The sequence below is a fragment of the Sinocyclocheilus grahami genome, unplaced genomic scaffold (assembly GCF_001515645.1).
Source record: "Sinocyclocheilus grahami isolate Dianchi unplaced genomic scaffold, SAMN03320097.WGS_v1.1 scaffold814.1, whole genome shotgun sequence".
NCBI classification, from domain to species: Eukaryota; Metazoa; Chordata; class Actinopteri; order Cypriniformes; family Cyprinidae; genus Sinocyclocheilus; species Sinocyclocheilus grahami.
The window spans coordinates 240,298-262,114 of NW_015505993.1; the positions used below are offsets into that span (position 1 = coordinate 240,298).

Sequence of the window (21,817 nt, forward strand, 5' to 3'; positions counted from 1 at the left end):
TCAACAGCACTTTTAGAAATATATTTGCTGAGAAAAAATCATGATGTGTTCAATACTTATTTTACCTGCTGTATATATATATATATATATATATACACACACACACACACACAAAATGATGGTAGAACTCAAATTCAGATTCGAATAATAAAGTGAGAAATTAGGATTTATTAGGATCCTTGACCTAAGAGTGTTCTACTAGAGTTATGAAAGAAACTACAAATGTCTTTTTGTTCTCTGTACATTATGTAGTATTCTTTCCAAGGAATGTAAGGAAAATAAAAGGAAATTGCAGAGACTTGTAGGTGCTAGAATTAATCCCTAACACCCTCCCTCCATCACTTTCCCTTAGCTCAACCAAAACACATAATTCTATGAACAGCCACAACGGTCCACCACCATTCCTGGAATTTTGCCATGGATTATCTGCTGTTTATCATTGAAGTACAGCATGTTTATTGGCGACATCTTCGTGGGCGTACAGCATGGCCCTGCAGAGCCTCTAGGATTGGCATGCTGAACCAGATGAGTATGTGGGTACTTCTGCATGAACATGTACTCACACTGGCCTGAACAGTAGTTTGCCTTGTAACGTTTGGGTGCAATGATCCAGTCCCAGCCAAAAGCTTCAAAGTCCACTGTGAGCGGGTAGCGACAACAGCGGGATTCCGTGGAGTGCTCATCACAGTCAAGACCCAGATTTCTCCGTGAGCGCTTGGTTGTTTCAAGAACCTTGACCTCCAGGAACGGCTGCTGGAGATTACGGGAGGAAGTAGACATACAGAGATGGGTCAAGCACCTTGTATAAATTGTAGTCTCAAATGCTTCTCAAGTGACATAAAGCTAAAAAAAAAATTTACATGTGGCTCAGTACGATGATTATTGTTTCCACTATAGCAGTATTTTTGGTCTAGCAGGTCTAAGGGTCCTTACCAGGCCTTCTTCTCCAGGCCGCAGAGACGTCACAGCCAGGTCATTGCCACTCTCATCATAGGCATTTATATCAATTCCCCAGTTTGTGTGTGGCTGCTTGAACCAGTTCTGCAACACATGCTTGAAATCAATGCTCTGCCAATGACCATCTTGTGAACTGAGCTCGATTTTGAGCGACCGGATGCGGATGTGTCGGCTTCCCTGCTCAGTGATAGGTTTAAGGCGAAGGATCTGCAGGTAAACGGTGGAAGTTTGCTGTAGTGGCCGCAGATAAACCCACAGCTGGGCTTTCAGGACCTTGGTAAACATCAGTTTTGGACTGAACTTGAAGAAACAACAGCTGGGTTTCCCATCCACCTGCACCAGAGGTTCAGCTAAAGGAAACAAAATAAAATGCTATTATTCACTGAAATTGCATTAAAAATGGTTAAATAGTATGACAGTATGATATAAACAAAACAATAGAAATCTAAAATAGAAATATAGCTGCAAGCAGCTTCAGGAAAACAATGCACGGTGGACACATGCATTTAACCCTTTCTAGTCTTCAGATGCTGGCATCCGAAAATGGTATGAAACTTGGTGCCAATTGTCATACTTGCAATATGAACATACAAAAAATATGACTGGAAAAGAATAAACGATCCTAAAAAATAAAAATACTTCTATTCTTAATAGTCATACTTCTATTCTCTAAAATGACCTCCATATCAAACAAATGAGAAATACAAAAAATACGAAAATACAGTCTTTTAATTACATGCATATTAACTACTGTGACTGTAACAAATAAAAAATTTTTTATAAAATAAATAATTCAGCCACGAAACTTCAAGAGCGTAAAACAGACAGACAAAGAGAGAGACAGAGTGAGATCAAAGTCTCCGATGGAGACTGCTTACCAGTTAGTTACCAGTCTCCGTTACAATTAAAAAGAAATCTAAATTTTCACAAAAATAAATAAATACATAAATAAATGATATGGTCTAAATATACATCCAAATGTAATACCGGAAATATTTTGGGTAACACTTTCGTATAGGGACCAATTCTCATTATTATTAACTACTTTTAACTAGTTGCTTATTAGCCTGCCTATTATTAACATATTGGCTTTTTATTAGTACTTATAGAGCACATATTCTGCATTACCATATTACATCCCTAATCCTACCCAATACCTAAACTTAACTACCTTATTAACTATTAATAAGCAGCAAATTAGGAGTTTCTTGAGGCAAAACTCGTAGTTAATGGTTTGTTAATAGCAAGAATTGGACCTTAAAATAAAGTGCGACAGTAATACCTAAATAAAAGTAAGTATTTATGTCTGAAAATTTCCTTCAGCCACTAATCTATTTGTTTTACCTTTACATTTACATTTAGACATTTAGCAGACGCTTTTATCCAAAGCGACTTACAAATGAGGACAATGGAAGAAATCAAAATCAACAAAAAAGCAATGATATGCAAGTGCTCTCAGTTATCTTAATGCAGTACATGTAGCAAGTTTTTTCTTTATCATATAAAAAAGAAAAAGAAAACATAGAATAGTAAAAGAATAGAGCAAGCTAGTGTTAGAGGCATTTTTTGCTTTTGTTAATTGTATAATAAATAAAAAGAAACAAATAGATAGAATACAAAAAGATTAGAGAAGCAAGTGTTAGTTTTGTTTTTAAGAAAACAAGCAGTTAGTAAATAAATAAGTCTAAAAGGGAAGTCTATTTTTTAAAATAAAGAATATAATTAGAATAGAGAGTGCTAGAGTTAGAGGGTCAAATAAAGATGGAACTGATGTGTTTTTAGTAAATTCTTGAAGATGGCTAAGGACTCAGCTGCTCGGACTGAGTTGGGCAGGTCATTCCACCAGGAGGAAACATTTAATTTAAAAGTCTGTGAAAGTGATTTTGTGCCTCTTTGGGATGGCACAATAAAGTAACATTCACTTGCAGAACGCAAGCTTCTAGAGGGCACATAATTCTGAAGTAATGAATTTAGGTAAAGGGGTGCAGAGCCAGTGCACTGTAAAACCCATGGTGGTTTTGTAGTCAAACATTATTGAATTTTATGCGAGCAGCTATTGGTAGCCAGTGCAAATTAATAAACAGAGGTGTGGCGTGCATTCTTTTCGGCTCGTAAAAAAATTGTATAATTCTAAATAAAATAAAATGTTAAATAAAATGAATTGAAAAGTTTTTATAGAACTGGCTGGAAGACCTTCCAAGAGAGCATTGCAATAGTCCAGCCTGGACAGAACAAGAGCTTGAACAAGGAGTTGTGAAGCATGTTCCGAAAGAAAGGGCCTAATCTTCTTGATGTTGCAGCAAATCTGCGGGACCAGGCAGTTTCAGCAATGTGGTCTGAGAATGTCAGCTTATCATCAATCACAACTCCAAGGTTTCTGGCTGTTTTTGAAGGAGTTATGGTTTATGTGCCTAACTGGATGGTGAAATTATGATGAAACGATGGGTTTGATGGAACCACAAGCAGTTCTGTCTTGGCAATGTTGAGTTGAAGGTGATGGTCCTTCATCCAGCAAGAAATGTCTGTTAGACAAGCTGAGATGCGAGCAGCTATCATCGGATCATCAGGATGGAATGAGAGGTAGAGTTGAGTGTCATCAGCATAGCAGTGATATGAAAAGCTATGTTTCTGAATGACAGAACCTAGTGATGCCATGTAGCCAGAGAAGAGAAGTGATCCAATAACTGAGCCTTGAGGCACCCCAGCAGTTAGATGTTGTGACTTGGACACCTCACCTCTCCAAGATATCTTGATGGACCTATCTGAGAGATAAGACTCAAACCACTGGAGTGTGGTTCCTGCTATGCCCTTTGCCAGTAGGGTTGACAGGAGGATCTGGTGGTTAACCATGTCAAAAGCAGCGGACAGATCCAGCAAGATAAGTATTGAAGATTTGGAATCCGCTCTTGCCAGTCTTAGGGCTCCTACAACTGAGAGCAAGGCAGTCTCGGTTGAATGTCCACTTCTGAAACCAGACTGGTTGCTGTCGAGGAGGTTGTTCTGTGTGAGAAAGGCAGAGACTTGGTTGAAAACAGCTAGTCCAAGTGTTTTTGCAATGAAAAGGAAGAAGGGAAACCGATCGGTGGATTTCTTAAGTAGTGGGGTTATACGAGCCTGTCTAAATGCTGAGGGAAAAACACCAGTGTGAAGGGATGTGTTAATGATGTGAGTGAGTGCAGGTACAACTGCAGGAGAAATGGCTTAAAGGAGATGAGATGGAATAGGATCAAGCGGACAAGGAGTTTGGAGACTTCTGCCTCAGAGAGTGAAGAGAAGGATGTGAATGTGTATGTTTGCTGGTAAGATGTGCTTGAGAGATTGTGGTGTGGAAAATTGTGCACTGATGGTTTTGATTGTATTAATGAAGAACGTGGCAAAGTCATCAGCTGTTAGAGTTGATGAAGGAGGGGGAGGAGGAGGACAAAGGAGGGAGGAAAATGTTTTAAAGAGCATGCGAGAGTTAGACGAATTGTTAATTTTGTTATGATAGTATGTCCTTTTAGCAGTGAAGACATTAGCAGAGATGGAAGAGAGGAGGGACTGATACACATTAAGGTCAGTAGTATTTTTTTTATTTGTGCCACACCCTTTCAGCAGCCCTGAGCTTAAAACGATGCCTGCGGAGAACATCAGACAGCCAAGGGGCAGAAGAGGTGGTACGGCCTGGCCTGGAAGACAAGGGGCAGACAGTGCCTAAACAAGATGTAAGATTGGAGCAGAATCAGTATCAGTAGCACTAAGTCAAGAGATCAAGAGATGCTAACTGTTTAGGGGGAGGAAGCGAAGATGAAACCATAGCAGATAGCCGGGAGGGTGAGAGTGAGCGTAGGTTATGTCGAAAGATGACATGTGGAGGGGTGTTGTGTCAGAAATCATGTTGAGGTTAAGAGTGAGGAGGAAGTGATCCGAGGTGTGCAGTGGAGTAACCAGTACATGATCAGTGGAGCAGTGTCGTGTGTAAATAAGGTCCAGTTGGTTGCCTGATTTGTGAGTAGCCGTAGTTAACACTCTCTTGAGATCAAAAGAGGCAAGCAGAGTGTGGAAGGCTGCAGCCCCCAGTCAACACGTGAGATCATGCGATGATCACAGTGACATCACACCATTCTCATAGTGTGATACTCACAGTGGGCCTCATTTATCAATCTAACGTAGAAACGAGCGCAGATCTGTGCGCACAAATCAATTTACGACAGAGTTCACGTGTGATTCGTGAAACATGCGTATGCCGCCGATCTCATCGTAGGAATGATCGCATGTTGATAAATGTGGCGACAGAAAACAATCGTCATTTGCGTATCACGCCCCTAAAAACACCCAGGTTTAGAAGCCTCGCCCCAAGAGTTTACGACACGGAGAAACAAAACCCGGCCAAAAAGAGGAAGTAATCTCTCGTCAAAGATAAATTGATCTTACTCCAAAACCACCCGTTAACCTTGTAATTGCAAACTATTAGGCTACATTAATTTATGTAATTTATATGTATATTAAAATACTCGTAAATATAAACAGCCTATTTAGTTCCCCTCACTAATATGTGAGCTCATTGTGAATTTATAATGTTGAGCAGGTTGAGAGGAGGCAGTTAAAATATCAGTCACCGAGGAGGCTCTCTATATCCTGTTTCTCAACACTATCACAGTGATATCACAGTGCTCTCACATGGTGAGCTCATGAGTGCACACTTAGCTAACAGTTTTTTGTTATAAGAACCTTCTCCAAACATACAACTGACTTCCAGACACAGCCTTCGATGAAATCAATTGAAATACAAAAGACATTAAATCTTTCAAGATCTCAGCAGAGAATGATTAAACAACTCCACAAACAGCATCACCAGTTTCACTCATTATTAACAAGACTGACTTTATTTCTGTCAGACATCTACAAAAGCACTTATTGAGAATTAACAGAGATTTAGATGATGATGTTTTATTGTTTCATTTGACGCTACCATCAAGGTGATTAGTGTTTGCTTTAGTTGGGCTCTTGACCCTTGACTTTATAACACTACATATTTTGGACTGCTGTGACTATGTTTGTAAAGCACATTTGTTATGGCAAGAAATACCAAAAAGTGACTGCAACCAGGTGATATCGGTTTGTTATTGATGCCAACAACACAATCTTCATCCAGAATCAGTGTGTAGCTTTCGTGATGAGTTATTAAAATTATTAAAGTTATTAAAGTCTAAAGTTTCTAATTATAATAGCTGTTTAATTATACAGTATAGGATCCAACAGTGTAATAATTAATAATAAAATATAAAAGCATGAAAAGTCCCAAGCATTTTGAACTGCTATGGCCTTCGAAAACAAAGAGAAACATCATGAATCAGTGTATGAATCTCAACAATGGTGACAATCAAAAGCTTCATGATGCAGTGCATGCTGGGTACCTAGTCTCTGTGCAGTGAGTGCACTTTGACCTCACATTAGTATGAGCACACATTGAGGGCCCCGTGAGGTTACACTTTTAGCTCACTGTGACCTCGCATTGTGACCTCATCACAAGTATCCTGGGAGCTCATGGTGACATCACTGTGAGATCAAAGTGTTGACTGGGCCTGAGGTTTATTTAGGTGGATGTTGAAGTCTCCAAGCAAAACTAGGGGAGTACCATCCCCAGGAAAGGTTAAGAGCAGCACATCTAATTCATCTAAGAAGTTACCTTGTGGTCCTGGGGGTTGATAAACAACTACAAAATGGATTTTAAAATGGTGGGTACTAGTGACTGAAGATGATTCGAAGGAGCTGCTAATACCCAAGGAAGGTAAAGGAATACATTTCCAGTCATTAGAGATAAGCAGACCAGTACCTCTTTACTTAGAGAAAACAGAATTTAAAAAAAATTCTAATATATGCAATATTTTATATAAAAATAAAGGGTGCATAATTAAGAGGTGAATATCTTTTAGTGCCATGATTTCCTCTCAAAATACAAAATATTGCAAGAGAATTACAATAGTGTAGAATTATGTCAGTCAGGGAATGTGCACACTTCCTGCTGACAGCTGGTGGTGCTATGGTGTGAATAACTACAATCTCAATTTAATATAAACCCAACAATGCACTTAAAAGTTTCCTTTTTTATTATTATTATTAATCCCTCAACATGGCAGTTCAGTTCCAAATTTAGAATTTTCAGTGTCTTGGCATCAGGTTGACGAAGTTTGGTGTGAAAAGCCTTAAACCCTGTTATATACCCTGTAATAAACCACAGAATACTGTAATTACAAAAAAACAACAAACAAAGGACATTATCCAACATTTCCGCTAACCCTAAAACACAACACAATAAAGTGCAAAATTCTAAATACAGGTAAAACACCTAAAAAAGAATCAATACAGAAAATTCTTTCATAATAATACCCTATTTTTATGGGGTTTTTCTTTTAAATTTTTGAAATTTCAATTTGTCAAACTGTCAACCTATTGGTTGGAGCTAATGACTGTAATTCAGAATGTTGTCTGGCTTGATGAGGACAATATATGTACAGAGTTTAGCTTTCTTAGCTTTTACAGATGTCTAACAGCTGACAACTCTGATGTGAGTAAATAATTTCATAAAATTTTAAGCATTTAATAATAGTTTCAATATCAATAAAATGCTCAAAATGACTGACAAATAATATTAGTGTTTGATGTATTGCCATGACAACACTGTTTAAGATATCAAGAATCATTTTGTACACTCAAAAAAATGCTTCGGGCTAAATTTACATTTTGTGTAATTCAATTGCATAGCAATTTTCCATCCATTTAGATGACATAGTTTTAACATAAACAAATCAATAAACTTAATGTGATTCATATGCATCAGTTATACATGAATGAAACAGGTGAGATTTATGTAATAATTCACAGCAAAGTCCCCACACTGCTCAGTGTTCATGTGTTTCCACACTACAGAGTGTTAAAGTAGCATTGAAGCAGTGTTGGAGTTAAGGAGATAATTATGTAATGATCGACCATTAATTATGAACAGCTGAGGTTACCAAGCAGAATCACAGAAGGAAAGAGAAACACAAGAACTATATCTGACTTCAGCCACAGCCTTAGATGAAATAAAAGACATTAAATCTCTAAAGATCTCAGCAGAGGAGGATTAAACACACAACAGCAACTCCAGCTTCACTCATTACTAACCAGACTGACTTTATTTCTGTCAGACTTCTAGAGAAGCACTTATTGAGAATTAACAAAGGTTTAGATGTTTTATTGTTTCAATTGAAATCACCATCAAAGAGATCAGTGTTTTCTTTAGTTGTGCTCTTGACCCTTGACATGTTCACATTAGTATTTTCTTTGGTTGCTAAGACTGTGTGTTTATAAAACACGTTTAGTATGGTCAGAAAAACCCAGAGAAAATAATGATTGTGCTGTGATGATGATGATGCAACCATGTACATAGCCATGTAGCAAAGACTCTAATTATATGGCTGTTCTGTTATTAAATTTGTGTTATTCATTTTTAGTGTATTTGTCAATCTATAGGAAGAGATCCAACAGAGGTGTCAATTAGACAAAATTAAAGATTTTTAAAACACTATATGCACAGGATGTTTCTATCTTCTGCAGCATAGCATGCAACATACACATGGACATCATGCATCAGTGTATGAATCTCAACAATGGTGACGATCAAGATAAAACTCTGAACATCACAAAACAAGCTACTAAAAAGTTAACGAAAGCAGCAAACGTAAAAGCAAATAGTATGAATAAAAGAAAATAATCAGACAATTCAGGTGCATTGTTTATTCATGCTGCAATGCATTCTGGGATACATGGGTGAGTCTTGTACTATGCTGGTACCCAGCATCCATTGCAACATGAAGCATTTTGTCGACTTTCACCATTGTTGAGATTCATATGCTGATTCTTGATGTCTGTGGCCTTTGTAGTGCTGCAGTTTGTAAATTCTTCATGTTATCTGATATTTACAACATTGCTTGATCTGAAACTGTGAACAGTAAATTATGCTAAAACAATACAGCATCCATATAATCTGAAATTGGACTTCAAATGAGGTAAATTTATCATCTGCAAACAACTTTTTTGTTGTTGTTGTTGGCTAAGCTAAATGTGACTTATAAACACACAGTCTTAACAACCAGAGAAAAAACTAATGTGAAAATGTCAAGGGCCAAGAACCCAACAAAAGAGAAAAAACTGATCTCTTTGCTGGTGATTTCAAACGAAACAATAAAACATACAAACCTCTGTTAATTCTGAATAAGAGCTTCTCTAAAAGTCTGACAGAAATAAAGTCAGTCTGGTTAGTAATAAGTGAAGCTGGTGCTGCTTTTTGTGGAGTTGTTTAATCCTCCTCTGCTGAGATCTTAAGAGATTTAATGTATTTTATCTTCAGTTGATTTCATCATCTGTGGCTGAAGTCAGTTTTAGTTCTTGTGTTTCTCTTTCCTTCTGTGATTCTGCTTGTTAACAGCAGGTGGTCATCATTAATAGGCAATCATCACATAATCATCTTTTTAACTCCAACACTGCTTCAATGCTACTTTAACACTCTGTAGTGTGGGAACTTGCTGTGAACTATTACATAAATCTTACCTGTTTCATTCATGTTTGACTGAGGCATATGAATCACGTTTATTGATTTGCTTATGTTAAAACTATGTAATCTAAATGGATGGAAAATTGGTATGCAATTCAATTACATAAAATGTAAATTTAGACTGGAAAATTTTTTGAGTGTAGTTTTACATCAGCTCCAACTCCTGTTTGCACTTCTCCCCTCAGCCAGATGGTACAGATCTCTGTGCACTAGAACATCTAGGCATAACCCCCCCCCCCCATGCCATCTCCAGCCTAAACAGCTAACACAGGAATTATGACCTGTGTTCTGTCTGTAATTCATTCATTCTCCATCTCTAATTACTGCCTCTCTCTCAAGTACTATGTAAATACATATGCATATTTTCTATACAGCTGTATACACAAAGTAATGCACAAATCTGTACATAAATCTTCTGTTCCAGATTCATATACATTATTATTTATTGTCTTATTTAAAATGTATTGTTCTCATGTCAGATATGTATGTACGTATATGTGTATGTATGCATGTATGTACGAAGAGCTTCTTAAAAAAACAAATTCCTTGTGTGTTTGCGTACACTTGGCAAATAAAGCTGATTCTGATTCTGAGCTGTGTTTTGACATTATTCTGACAAAGTTTGAAGCAAATTTGTGTAAATACAAGTGTGATTTTAAAGCCTGTTTTAAGTGATGCACTTCTTGCTGCTAGTTGGTTCCCTGTCGATACTTCACTTGTACTGCGTCTTGCTAAAGATGCTATGGGAAAAAGCCTTTTTTCAATTACGCAGTTAAACTGCATGGCCATTGGTTCGTGCAATGCATTAAAAAACCGAACCAATGGGTCGGCAGCGGTGCTGCACAAGCCTATGGTGACAAAGCCCGCCAGAATGGGCGGAGCCATCTGGCTATATAAGCGGGCGTTCGCCACAGGATTCTCAGATTTCTTCTCCTTCAGTGACGACTCTACGCTCAATGCTGATCCTGAAAGCCTTCTCGCCATTGACACGCCTTGCAGCTGGACTGAGACCTCCCTGCTCGGCTGACCTGCACTTCGCTTCAGCATCGCAGCAGCTCTGTTCCTGTTCCCCTGCCACCATCCGGTGCTTCTAAAAGAGCAAATTGGCATTGTTGCAAATGCCTCGCTGTTACTGTGGTTCGTGCAGGGCTCCCCTGCATGCCGATGACGGCCATGCAGAGTGCGTTTCCTGCTTGGGGAAACCCAATGCGGAAGCCGCTCTCACGGGAACTGATTGTTCTCATTGCAAGAACTTCAGTCTAGCCTCTCTTCGCTCGTGGATCGCTTTCTTTTCAGAGAAACGCCCTCCCGTTTTCTTCCTCCCAGGGACCTGTGACCAGGTCTTCGGTCCTTTCGAAGGCAGTCGAGGAGCTGGGTTTGGAATGGTCTCCACAAGAGGAGCCCTCTCGCAGCCGTCTGGACAAGTGGTTCCTGCCGGGGCGCCATCAGGCCCCTCGTCAGCGTTCCTCTCCATGTTTCCCGGAGGTCCATGACGAGCTCACCAAACCATGGCACACTCCCTATTCCGCCCACGCCTCCGTACTTCCACGTCATCCGCCCTCACCTCTATTGACAGTGCTGAAGAAAAGGGATATGAGAAGCTCGTATCTCTGAGATGTCCGCGCATCTCTACCTGCCCATGGCTATCAGATGGAAGGCAAAAGTCGCTCATCCATCCAAGCCTTGTAGGACCACTTCAGCACTCACTGGATGCGCCTACTCGTTGGTTGGACAGGCGGTTTCGGCGATCCATTCTATGGCGTTCCTCCAGGTCTTTCAGGCCAAGATCCTCGCCTCTACGGAGGAGTCTGGCCTGGACCCCGCGACTCTCAGGGACCTGAGGAGCGCGACTGACCTGGCTCTGCGCGCCTGCAAGACCACCGTTCAGGCGATTGGGAGATCAATGGCCAGCCTTGTGGTGCTCGAGCACCATCTATGGTTAACACTAACAGAAATCAATGACGCGGATAAGGTCCCCTTCCTTGACGCCCCGATCTCTCTCAATGGTCTCTTCGAACCGGCGGTCGAAGGATTCGCAGATCGCTTCACGGAGGCACAGAATTCATCCCAAGCCATGCGACACTTCCTGCCAAAGGGCTTCAACGCCGCTGCTGCTCCTAGTCGCCCTAAATCTACGCCGACTCAGCAGCCCGCGAAGCCAGCACCTGACGCCCCCGCCATTCTGCCAAGATTCAGCAGACACGAGGGCGTTCCCGCTCGGCTAGACGCTACCCTTTTCCTAAGCGCCAAGGACCCCGACCCAAGGTAACATTGGACACGGCACCTCCACCGTCTTCCTGATCTGCGAGACAGGAAGAGGATGGGGCCAGGTCTCGCTGCAGCCGGACCACCCCCCAAGCGGCCTCTCTTAAGCCTTCTATCACCCCATTCAACCCTGGGTGTAGAGGGAAATGTGTTTGTTGCGAACTCTGGGCCCGTTCAAGCACCCAAGCAACCAACCGCTTATAGCGGGAAAAATAAAATACATACAGTTTCAAAAAGAGAGCAAATTTCCTCTTCCATTTCCCACGAGTGCCCTGCCTTCGGGCAGCCAGTCACTCGAGCTAATCCAACCCCTAGCCATGTGGGCCGAGGCCTGGCAGGCCATCCTTCCAGACACTTTGAGTGTCAAAGTGGGTTTTGGGGATAATAAAACGAGGATATTCGCTTGAAGACACGCATGGCTCTTTCCCCTGCAGATGGGAATCTGCATTCTCAATTACCTCGATGACTGGTTCATGCTGGCCCAGTCAGAGGCAGAATCGATAGCACACTCCTCCTTAGCCACTTAGAGCACCTGGGACTCAGGTCAACTTCGCCAAGAGCATGCTGCTGCTCAGCCAACGAATACCGTTCCTGGGGGCAGTTTTCGACTCAGCTCAAATGAGAGCTGTAGGCGCGCCGGAACGTGCTCTGGCAATCTGGAAACTCGCGGCCTCCTTCAAAAGCGGTGCCGCTCGCTCTCTCATGACATTTCAGAGGATGCTGAGCCTCATGGCCGCAGCGTCACCAGCACTACAGCTGGGCCTGCTTCATATGCGACCCCTTCAGCACTGGCTGAAAACACGGGTTCCATCACATGCGTGGTGCCACGGTCAACTACGTGTTAGGGTGAGCCAGGCCTGTGTAACAGCCCTGAGCCCCTTGGAAAGACTCCCGCTGGATGGAACAGGGCGTGGCCATGGGAATGGCTTACAGGAGGAAAGTTGTCACAACAGATGCCTCCAACAGAGGTTGGGGGGCGCTGTGCGAGGGCAAACTGACTTTCGGCCATTGATCAAAAGCGGAAAAAGGGCTTCGCATCAACTGCTTGGAGATGCTAGCAGTGTATCAAGCCTGTCAGTTCTTCCTGCCAGTTCTGATAGGACACCATGTGCTAATCCATTCGGAAAACATGTCTGTGGTATCTTACATAAATCATCAAGGAGGCCTCTCCTCGAAGCGCCTCTTCATTCTGGTAGAGCGCCTTCTGGAATGGGCTCAACTCAACCTGCACTTGCTAAAGGCAGCGCATGTACCGGGCATATTGAACCAGGGAGCGGACAAGTTATCACGAAACAATGTCCCCTCAGAGGAGTGGATGCTCCATCCACAGATGGTTCAGACAATCTGGAAGATCTTCGGCAAGGCCGAGGTAGAAATCTTTGCCTCAGAAGACAACTCTCATTGCCCAATTTATTATTCGAAGGTCAGGGACACGTTGGCCTACGATTGGCCCAACCTCCTCCTCTATGCATTTCCCCCGATTGCCCTGATCCCACAGGTAATCAGGCGAATCAAGGAGCAGGGACACAGGGTTCTCTTGGTGGCCCCCCTCTGGAAGAACCAACTTTGGTTGTCAGAGCTAACACGGCTGCTGGTAGCAGCCCGCTGGCCCATTCCATTGAGACAGGATCTCCTCTCTCAAGCAAACGGTACAATATGGCACCCTTGACCCAAACTGTGGGCCCTGCAGCTTTGGCCACTCGACGGGAGCCTACAAGCCTCCCAGAGAGAGTTTTAAACACTATTTCGGAAGCTAGAGCCCCGTCTACAAGATGCTTCTATGCCCTTAAGTGGTTTGTTTTCTCCGCTTGGTGCTTAAACCGCGGCGAAGACCCATCTACCTCTGACCTGTCAGTGGTTTTGTCATTCCTACAAGAGCTTCTGGATAAGGGACGCTCCCCATCCACGCTCAAAGTGTATGTAGCAGCTATAGCGGCCTCACATGCCCCTATAGCGGGCCAGTCAGTGGGCAGGAACAACTCAGTTGTCCGCTTGGTAAGAGGGGCTAGGAGGCTGAATCCGCCTCGCCCCCTCACTATCCCTACATGGCATTTGCCTACTGTAAGATTTTACTTCGAGTGTTCTGCCCCCTTCAGAATGTCGGAACAACTCTTTGTTAGCTTCGGTAACCGCACCAAAGGGCATCCGGTCATGAAGCAAAGACTTTCTAGGTGGATAGTAGATGCTATCACGCTAGCGTACTCTTCCTTGGGCCTACAGTGTCCCATCGGAGTATGGGCCCATTCGACTAGAGGCATCGCCTCGTCTTGGGCATGGTATAGCATTGTGTCCATTACGGAAATTTGTGAGGCGGCCGGCTGGGCCTCGCCATCCACATTTGCAAGGTTTTATAACCTAGAAGTCCCGGCCTTGCAAGCCAAGGTCCTTTCTGCTTAATGAGTCACGCGCTGCATTATGCAATCAGTTCTAACAGAGAGTCCTTGACCGTAACACGCTCTAGCTCTTGGGTTAGTTTCCTTGTCAGTTCTCGGCCCCTGGGGCGCCGAAGTTGTACGAGTACTTTGGAACAATTACCCAGGCTGGGCGTGACCTTGGGGAGTTCAGCCCCTTTTAGCCTTGGAGTTCATTGTTAACTTCCCTATGGGCATTCTTACTTATGGAGGTTATAATATGCAGTTGTTCCTCTACCATAGCACGGCATGATTGTACTGTGTTCCCATAGCATCTTTAGCAAGTACGAGTGAAGTATCGACAGGGAACGTACTCGGTTACTAATGTAACCTCGGTTCCCTGAGATACGGGAACGAGTATTGCGTTTCTAGCCGTGATATGTAGCTGCACGACTCATCGCTTCGGTCGAAGTAACCTGAGAATCCTGTGGCGAACGCCCGCTTATATAACCAATGTCCGTGCAGTTTCACTGGGTGATTGAAAAAAGGCTTCAGTTCAGGAGAAAAAAGGCTTTTTCCCATAGCGTCTTTAGCAAGATGCAGTATTCGTTCCCATATCTCAGGGAACCGAGGTTACATTAGTAACCGAGTACGTTTACCTGTTTCAGAAATAACCCCTCACTTGAAAGTACATTTGCCTATCATTCAGATTTAAAAAAAAAATTTTGGATTAAAAAAAATAGGGGATTTAATGTAAACTCTGTCAAAAGGTTTTTTTATTTACAAAGTGTTTTTGCAGCATTGAGCAGTGTAGCCAATCACAGACATATCTGTTGATTTCTTGGCCAATCAGATGCATTCAAGTCAGTCAAAATCCACTCAACCGCTCGGAAAAAAATATATATAATAATTTTTCAGTGCTGAGTTATAGAACTATATCTGTAACGAATAGGGGGCTGTGACAATGGAGTAGAGGATCCAAATGCAAGGCTTTATTATGAAACTTGGTTAAAACAGGCAGGGTCAAAAACCAGCAAACAGTATAATCCAAGGCCCAGGCAAAAGAGTAATCCGCAAGACAAGCAATGATCAGGGAAGGCAGCAATCAATCAAAAACAAGGTAACAGGCCAAGGATCAAAATACGAAGGCAAGAAAACATGGAAACTAGAAAACATGGAAGAGCTAAACATTCAATCACCAGCAAAGACAGAGAGGCTGCGTTCGAAATCGCATACTCAATGACTAGGTACTTAATTTCAATAAGTACTTACTTAACGAGTGCTAAAAGAATACGTACTCTACAGCCAAATCTCATTAAGTATGAATGAGATCCGGACTTCATCCGCCATGTTGACGTTACAAGCACAACAACTTAAAAGATACGAGCGACAGGTTTAATCATCTATCTGTTAGTATTTTGACGTTGATGAAATTTGCTCATTTTGTGGTCTTGTTAAAGAATCAGCTGCCCTTTTATTGTGATTGTAGTACAACCAAAAAATATAAAGTTTTTATATTTGTAACCCTACTAATATGACCCATAGTTTTATCCTCAAAGATATTATATTTTATTATGAAAATTTCTTTGTTCAAAATCTTTCATCCACAAGCAAAATCAGCTTAAATCTTCTGTTTTCCTCTTTTTCTTGTTGAATTTAACTCTTTGTTTCATCCCTCAGGCTTATAAATAGCAACATCAACAACAATTGTGCCTTTTTTTCTGTTTATATATTCTCATACTATGTACGCAAACCCATTATATTTATGTTTTATATTATGATTGTTCATTGGTAAAGATACAACCATCTCTCCCTGAGCTTGTATGTAATTAAAAGTTCTGCAGTAATAATAATAAAAAAGAAGAGGGACTGGTGCACTATCACCTCATAGCATCAGTAACTCCACAACCCTACCTAGTAGTTTTCTGCAGCATTTGCAATGTTTGCACAAAGGAGACATCGGGCAGCCGCTTGAAGATCTTGCCTTTGGAGAAGACTAATATTACACTCGAAAAATTTAAGTATTCCTACTTAAATAATAAGATTACCCCAGAATGCATTGCTAGCCCACCCCAACACTTACAGATACAACCATCTCTCCCTGAGCTTGTATGTAATTAAAAGTTCTGCAGTAATAATAATAAAAAAGAAGAGGGACTGGTGCACTATCACCTCATAGCATCAGTAACTCCACAACCCTACCTAGTAGTTTTCTGCAGCATTTGCAATGTTTGCACAAAGGAGACATCGGGCAGCCGCTTGAAGATCTTGCCTTTGGAGAAGACTAATATTACACTCGAAAAATTTAAGTATTCCTACTTAAATAATAAGATTACCCCAGAATGCATTGCTAGCCCACCCCAACACTTACAACAATAATGATAAATGCTGACTAATTATTAATTAATTTTATATATAATTTTAGTAAAACAAGCTAAATGTAATGTGTTTTGTCATATGCCATAGCTATGCATGAATACACACTAGACAAATGGAGCCAAGGTGAATACATCTCAATTTTCAGTCAAGTAATGAATTAATGCATAGGTTAATGAAACAATTATATTTTATTTACTGACAACAACAGGAAACATGAATAAATGAGTAAAAGAATAAATAAAAGTAAGCATGACAATAAATAAATACAAGTCAATGACAAATGAAACAAAACTTTATTCAGTCTTACTCTAACAATCATGTATTTACTGGAGGTGAATCCCACATTCTGTTGCCATCTCAACACGGCTGAGACAGTTCTGCAGCTTTATTCTGATGAAGCAGCTGACCACTGTGTCCACCTTCACCTGTCTCGGCCGTCTATCATGTCCCTCATTGCTGCAGTCAGACTGAATCTGGTCATGGATGGGAAAGGGACATCGAGGCTGTCTTTGCCTGAGTGCACAGAGAGGATGAGGCCCCCCGTACCATAAAATCTTGAAGAAGAGCAGGAGAACATGTGCGGGACAATCTGTTTGCCACTCTGTCTGCTCCAAACATTTGCGTGCTGCTCTCCATGAACACAACTACCTGTGAAAAATGTACACAGTAAAATATTTTACATTTTATGTTTTTAGCATTCCATTTCTTGCAAAATTTAATTTCATATGTTTACAATTAGATGCTAATTTTTGATATAGCTTCATTACTTCTGTGGTGTAGTGAACTGAACTGGTAAGCAGAAGGTTGCTGGTTTGATCTCTGCAGTCGTCACCACCGGTGTGTCTTTTCTCCAGGTTGCTCCAGGGGGATTGGGGTCCCTGTAATAAGAGCACTGTAAGTCACTTTGGATAAAAGTCTATGGCAAATGCAGAAATGTAAATGTGATTTTTGTAAATCCCTTTTTGTGTCTTAGGCACAAACGCTCAATAAAGCTGCTAATTTCTTAAAGTTTATTTCTTCAAGGTACTACTATAATATAAATGCTTACATATATTTCATACAATTTCTATTTGGGTGGTTTAAAGGGTTAGTTCACCCAAACATAAAATCAGTCATTATTTACTTGCCTCCGCGCTGTTAAAGCCTTGTGGTTTTTTTCTGAACACAAAAGGTTATTTTGCTCAAGTTTGTTCTGCTGGTTCGTCCATACAACATCAGTCAATGGAGCCTGACTTTCAGAAGCTTCATGACTTTATTTGATGATGCTTTTGAAGCTTCTGAAACTCAGGTTTCATTGACTGATGTTGTATGAGCAAACCAGCAGGAAAACTTGACCAAAATCACATCCTCAGTGTCTTTTGGCCTTTCTCTAGATGTTCTCACTGGCTCTGGGGTCACTGAGGATGAAGAGACCACAGCAACATTCAGCCCAGTTGAGGCAGTAAGGGCAGGTGGAGTGATGGAGCGTCTCATCCATGTCACTGGACCATTTCCAGGATGCTGCTGTGGACTTCTCCATCCTCACTGCTCACACCAGTCTGCAGACATTTCGATCACACAAAGATGCACAAACACAATACAAAAGCAGTAATTTTAACAGCATACTGTCATTTGATTTCTGTGTTAGAAGTAACAAAATTATCTTACTTTATATTGTTGTTTCAGGTTTTCCTTTTCCAAAAATGTCACCTGCTCCACCACAAAAGCTCTGCATCAAATGCACAGAAATCAAGAATTTAAAAAAAGTGCTGTAATATCTCTGTTTGAAATGACAATAATTAAAATAAACTACAACTTTTTTTATTCATTTCTGTAGTGTACTCACTTAAAGCCTTTGATGGCAGCATTCCTTCATCAGTCACTCTGCACCGGATAAACATACGTGTGTCTCATCTGTCCCTGTAACATCCAGACAAGAGTCAAGTCACCTCTGTGATTTATCTGCTCAATACTGCATTTACATGTTGAGGTAGCTGTTGATGTGTTAACTCACTTTTTACCCAACACAAATGTTCCTCAATTTATCAACAGTACTAATGGACAAATGAAATAGATAACCAAGTTACTCTTTAGATGAATGAATGTAAGTAATGTAAATAAACAAATCTACATAGTGTTGACAACAGTGAATTCTACATAATAGCACACATACATCACTCAGATGTCTTTTCATGTTGTGATGTGCTTATCTGTAATTCTTTTAAAACATTTTCCTGTCACATATTAAATAGACATTTAGTAATCGTCTTTAAGATGTATATGGCTTATAAAAATTTTCTTTGGTGACGTACTTGTGCTTACTGGAGCTCCCCTGTTCGCTGTACATAATAAAACGTGTTTTTACAGCAAAATCACAAATATACTATACTGTTTAGCCTCTTTACACCTTCAACAATTTAACAGTTTACTCTACAGTAGTTCAACAAATGCGATTTTTACACAGGGAACCGTGTTTTTGGTTTGTAATACTCACATTTGTAAACACCCTCGTAGCTGTTCTCCGCCCTGTTCGATGATGACGTATCATCTCGCGTGGGCTTTTGGGATAGAAGAGTATCCATCGATGTGCACTTCAGAATCTGGGCTGAAGCAGCAGGACATCCGAGGATTTCTCGCCTACAGTTTTATGAATACTGCGGTTTCGAATGTACTTCTTTCTTCACATACTCTTTTCTCCCACTATATAGTAGGTGAGTAGGCATATTCGAACGCAACTTAAGTATACGTATGTCCGAATCTCTCGAGAATTAGTGCACTCCCCTACTAATTCTCACCTACTCTTTTATGAATACTTAAGATTCAAACATACTTATTTGCTCGCCTACTGCTTTTTGCCTACTACATAGTAGGGTATGCGGTTTCGAACGCAGCCAGAGTGTGTGTGCTACTTTTAAAGGGGTGGTTCATTGCGATTTCACTTTTTTAACGTTAATTGGTGTGTAATGTTGCTGTTTGAGCATAAACAATATCTGCAAAGTTACGAAGCTGAAAGATCAATGCAAATGGAGATATCAAATGGAGATATGTCTTTTAAAATTCTGGCAGTTTAATGCCTACAAAAAACGGCTGGTGGGGACTACAACAAGTTACTTCCCAGGTTCGTGACATCACAAATCCAGATAAACCCCACCCTCGGGAAAAGGCCGCAAAGGGGGCGAGGCCTGCGCTGCTTTAGAGAAGAGGAAGAGAAAACTAGAGGTGCATGTAAAAATCTATTCATATTTGAATCGCGATTCTGTCTTCTAACGATTCTAATGGATTCACAAGTTTCAAAATCAATGTTCTAAAGCAGCGGATTTTAATACTGTTCCTCGAGTCCCCCTGCTCTTCACACGCTCTGCATCTCTCTCTCTCTCTCGCTCTCATTCAGCTCAGCTCCAAAAATGAACTGTTACAATTATACACTTATTTTCACATAGCTATGAGAAGCGTTAAACATGGACGCGCGTGCAGTTGCTGTACTGTATTAAAGCTTTAATCAGGATAAAACCGTATATTAAAAGCTGCCATAAGTAGTAGAATTTACAAATAACAGTATGAGACAACAACAAACAAAAAGGGGGGGGTAGGTTCACTTACGTCGGTGCTCATGCTGGGGCTGGTGTTGTTTGGATGCCGATTTTGGAAAGTTTTTGCTGGGATGGGCATTTTAAAAAATCAGAAATTCGCTTTTGCGCCATTATCTCCTTGTATTAAAGTTAATCTTGTTCACATTCTGTATAGTTCATTTCTGAAACCACGCGCCAGCATCACGTGTTCATGAGGATTAGGCTAATCATCCCATATAGAAAACATCACAAGTAAAATTAATCATGTTTATAAAGATAAACATGGGTTTATTATAGCCCACTTACAATTTACATTTCCGAGATCATTACAAATAAATTATTAAATGCTAAAACTGAATCAATTTAAATGAACAAACTTGGCGTTGCATTTGCAACCATGTGAAAACAGGGGGTGCTGCAGCCCCCTCAGCACCCCTTCTTCCCGCGCCCCTGATCAGAAACCTCTTCTTCTGAGACGGACACTATCCAAGACTCCTCAAAACTCTCCTCTTGAGTTTGATTTTCCGGCAGTTTATCTTCAAGTAACTTTGTCGATCTGCTGTGGACTTTCCTATCTTCAGAAGAACCAGGAAAACCTCCAGCTCACTCCTAAAGAACTCATCAAGAACCTCTGTTGTCTACCGCATCAGGACTCTTGTTCAGCAATCGAAGCCAATGCAAGTAACCATTTACAACCATTTAGATGTGTGTTTAATTTTGAGCCCCTTTTTGATTTTTGATTCTTTGATGATTCTCATTAGGTTGTGGTCTCTCTCTTCCTTACTTTTCTTCATTCTGTATATGTGTTTTGCTTTGTCTCATTCTATGTTACCTGTAGTTTCATTTATTAAATCCCTTATATTCACAATTGATTGTCTCTGTGTGCTGCTCACAATTCGGGGTCACTGAATGTTGAATTCTTGCTACATGCTAAATTACTGCTTGTACTGCATAAAGTAGGGAAGCTATTCTTCCTTGGCCAGGAAAATAATCTTTCCTTGAATTGATAAAGTATTATATTGTCTGCTCAGTGGACACACAGATCAAATAATTGTAATATTGGTTCTGCTACAGTTAATTCTAAGATCTAATCTAAATATTTATCATTAATTATAACCAGTTATAATTAATTATAAATATTTCCCTTTTGAGCTAATTTGCTACATATTTGGTAGAGAATGCTGCAACATTCAAACTTTGTTTGTGAGCAAACTCAGTATCAATTTATTTGTGTTCTTATATTATGAGCGTTTAGAGTGAGACAAGTCGCAATGCAAACTCACTCTGTTGATTGGATAGTTCAAAGTCACCTCCAGTACTGTATTTTAACAGCCTCTATTTGTCTAACTTTTAGTCACCGTTAATTGTTAAAGTAAACTGCAGTTCATAATATTAAAATTGTTCTCTAAAGATGAAGAAATCTCTTTACTGTACATTTTAATATTATCAAAATCGCCTGTTGGAACGAAGAAATCGTCCTTCATTGCAATAAAGATTTATTTATTTTTTGCGAAAAGATGACTAATCATCTTTTAAAGGCCTTATCTGATTGTATTGCTAGATTGAAGTCATTGCGTATTCCAATTTAATTCAACTAGACAATCTCACTCCCTTAGGTTTAACCATTAGAGTAGCTGACTAATGCGTGCCTAATGCAGATCTGATCATAAGAACACTGCGAGCCAGTAACTGATTGGAATGTAAATGGGAGCTTTTAAAACCTTGATCAAGTGAAATTTGTA

General features: G+C 40.6%; 1 protein-coding gene across 1 annotated transcript in view; it reads right to left on the reverse strand.

Moving 5' to 3' along the window:
• Positions 1–372: 372 nt before the first annotated feature.
• LOC107562248 (growth/differentiation factor 11-like) overlaps positions 373–21,817 on the reverse strand; it is a 99,021-nt gene continuing 77,576 nt past the window's right edge. The window contains exons 2-3 of the mRNA XM_016246857.1: positions 934–1,307; positions 373–753 (exon numbers count right to left, since the gene is read on the reverse strand). Of these exons, the coding sequence (XP_016102343.1) occupies positions 373–753; positions 934–1,307 (755 nt within the window). The remainder of the gene's footprint in view (positions 754–933; positions 1,308–21,817) is intronic.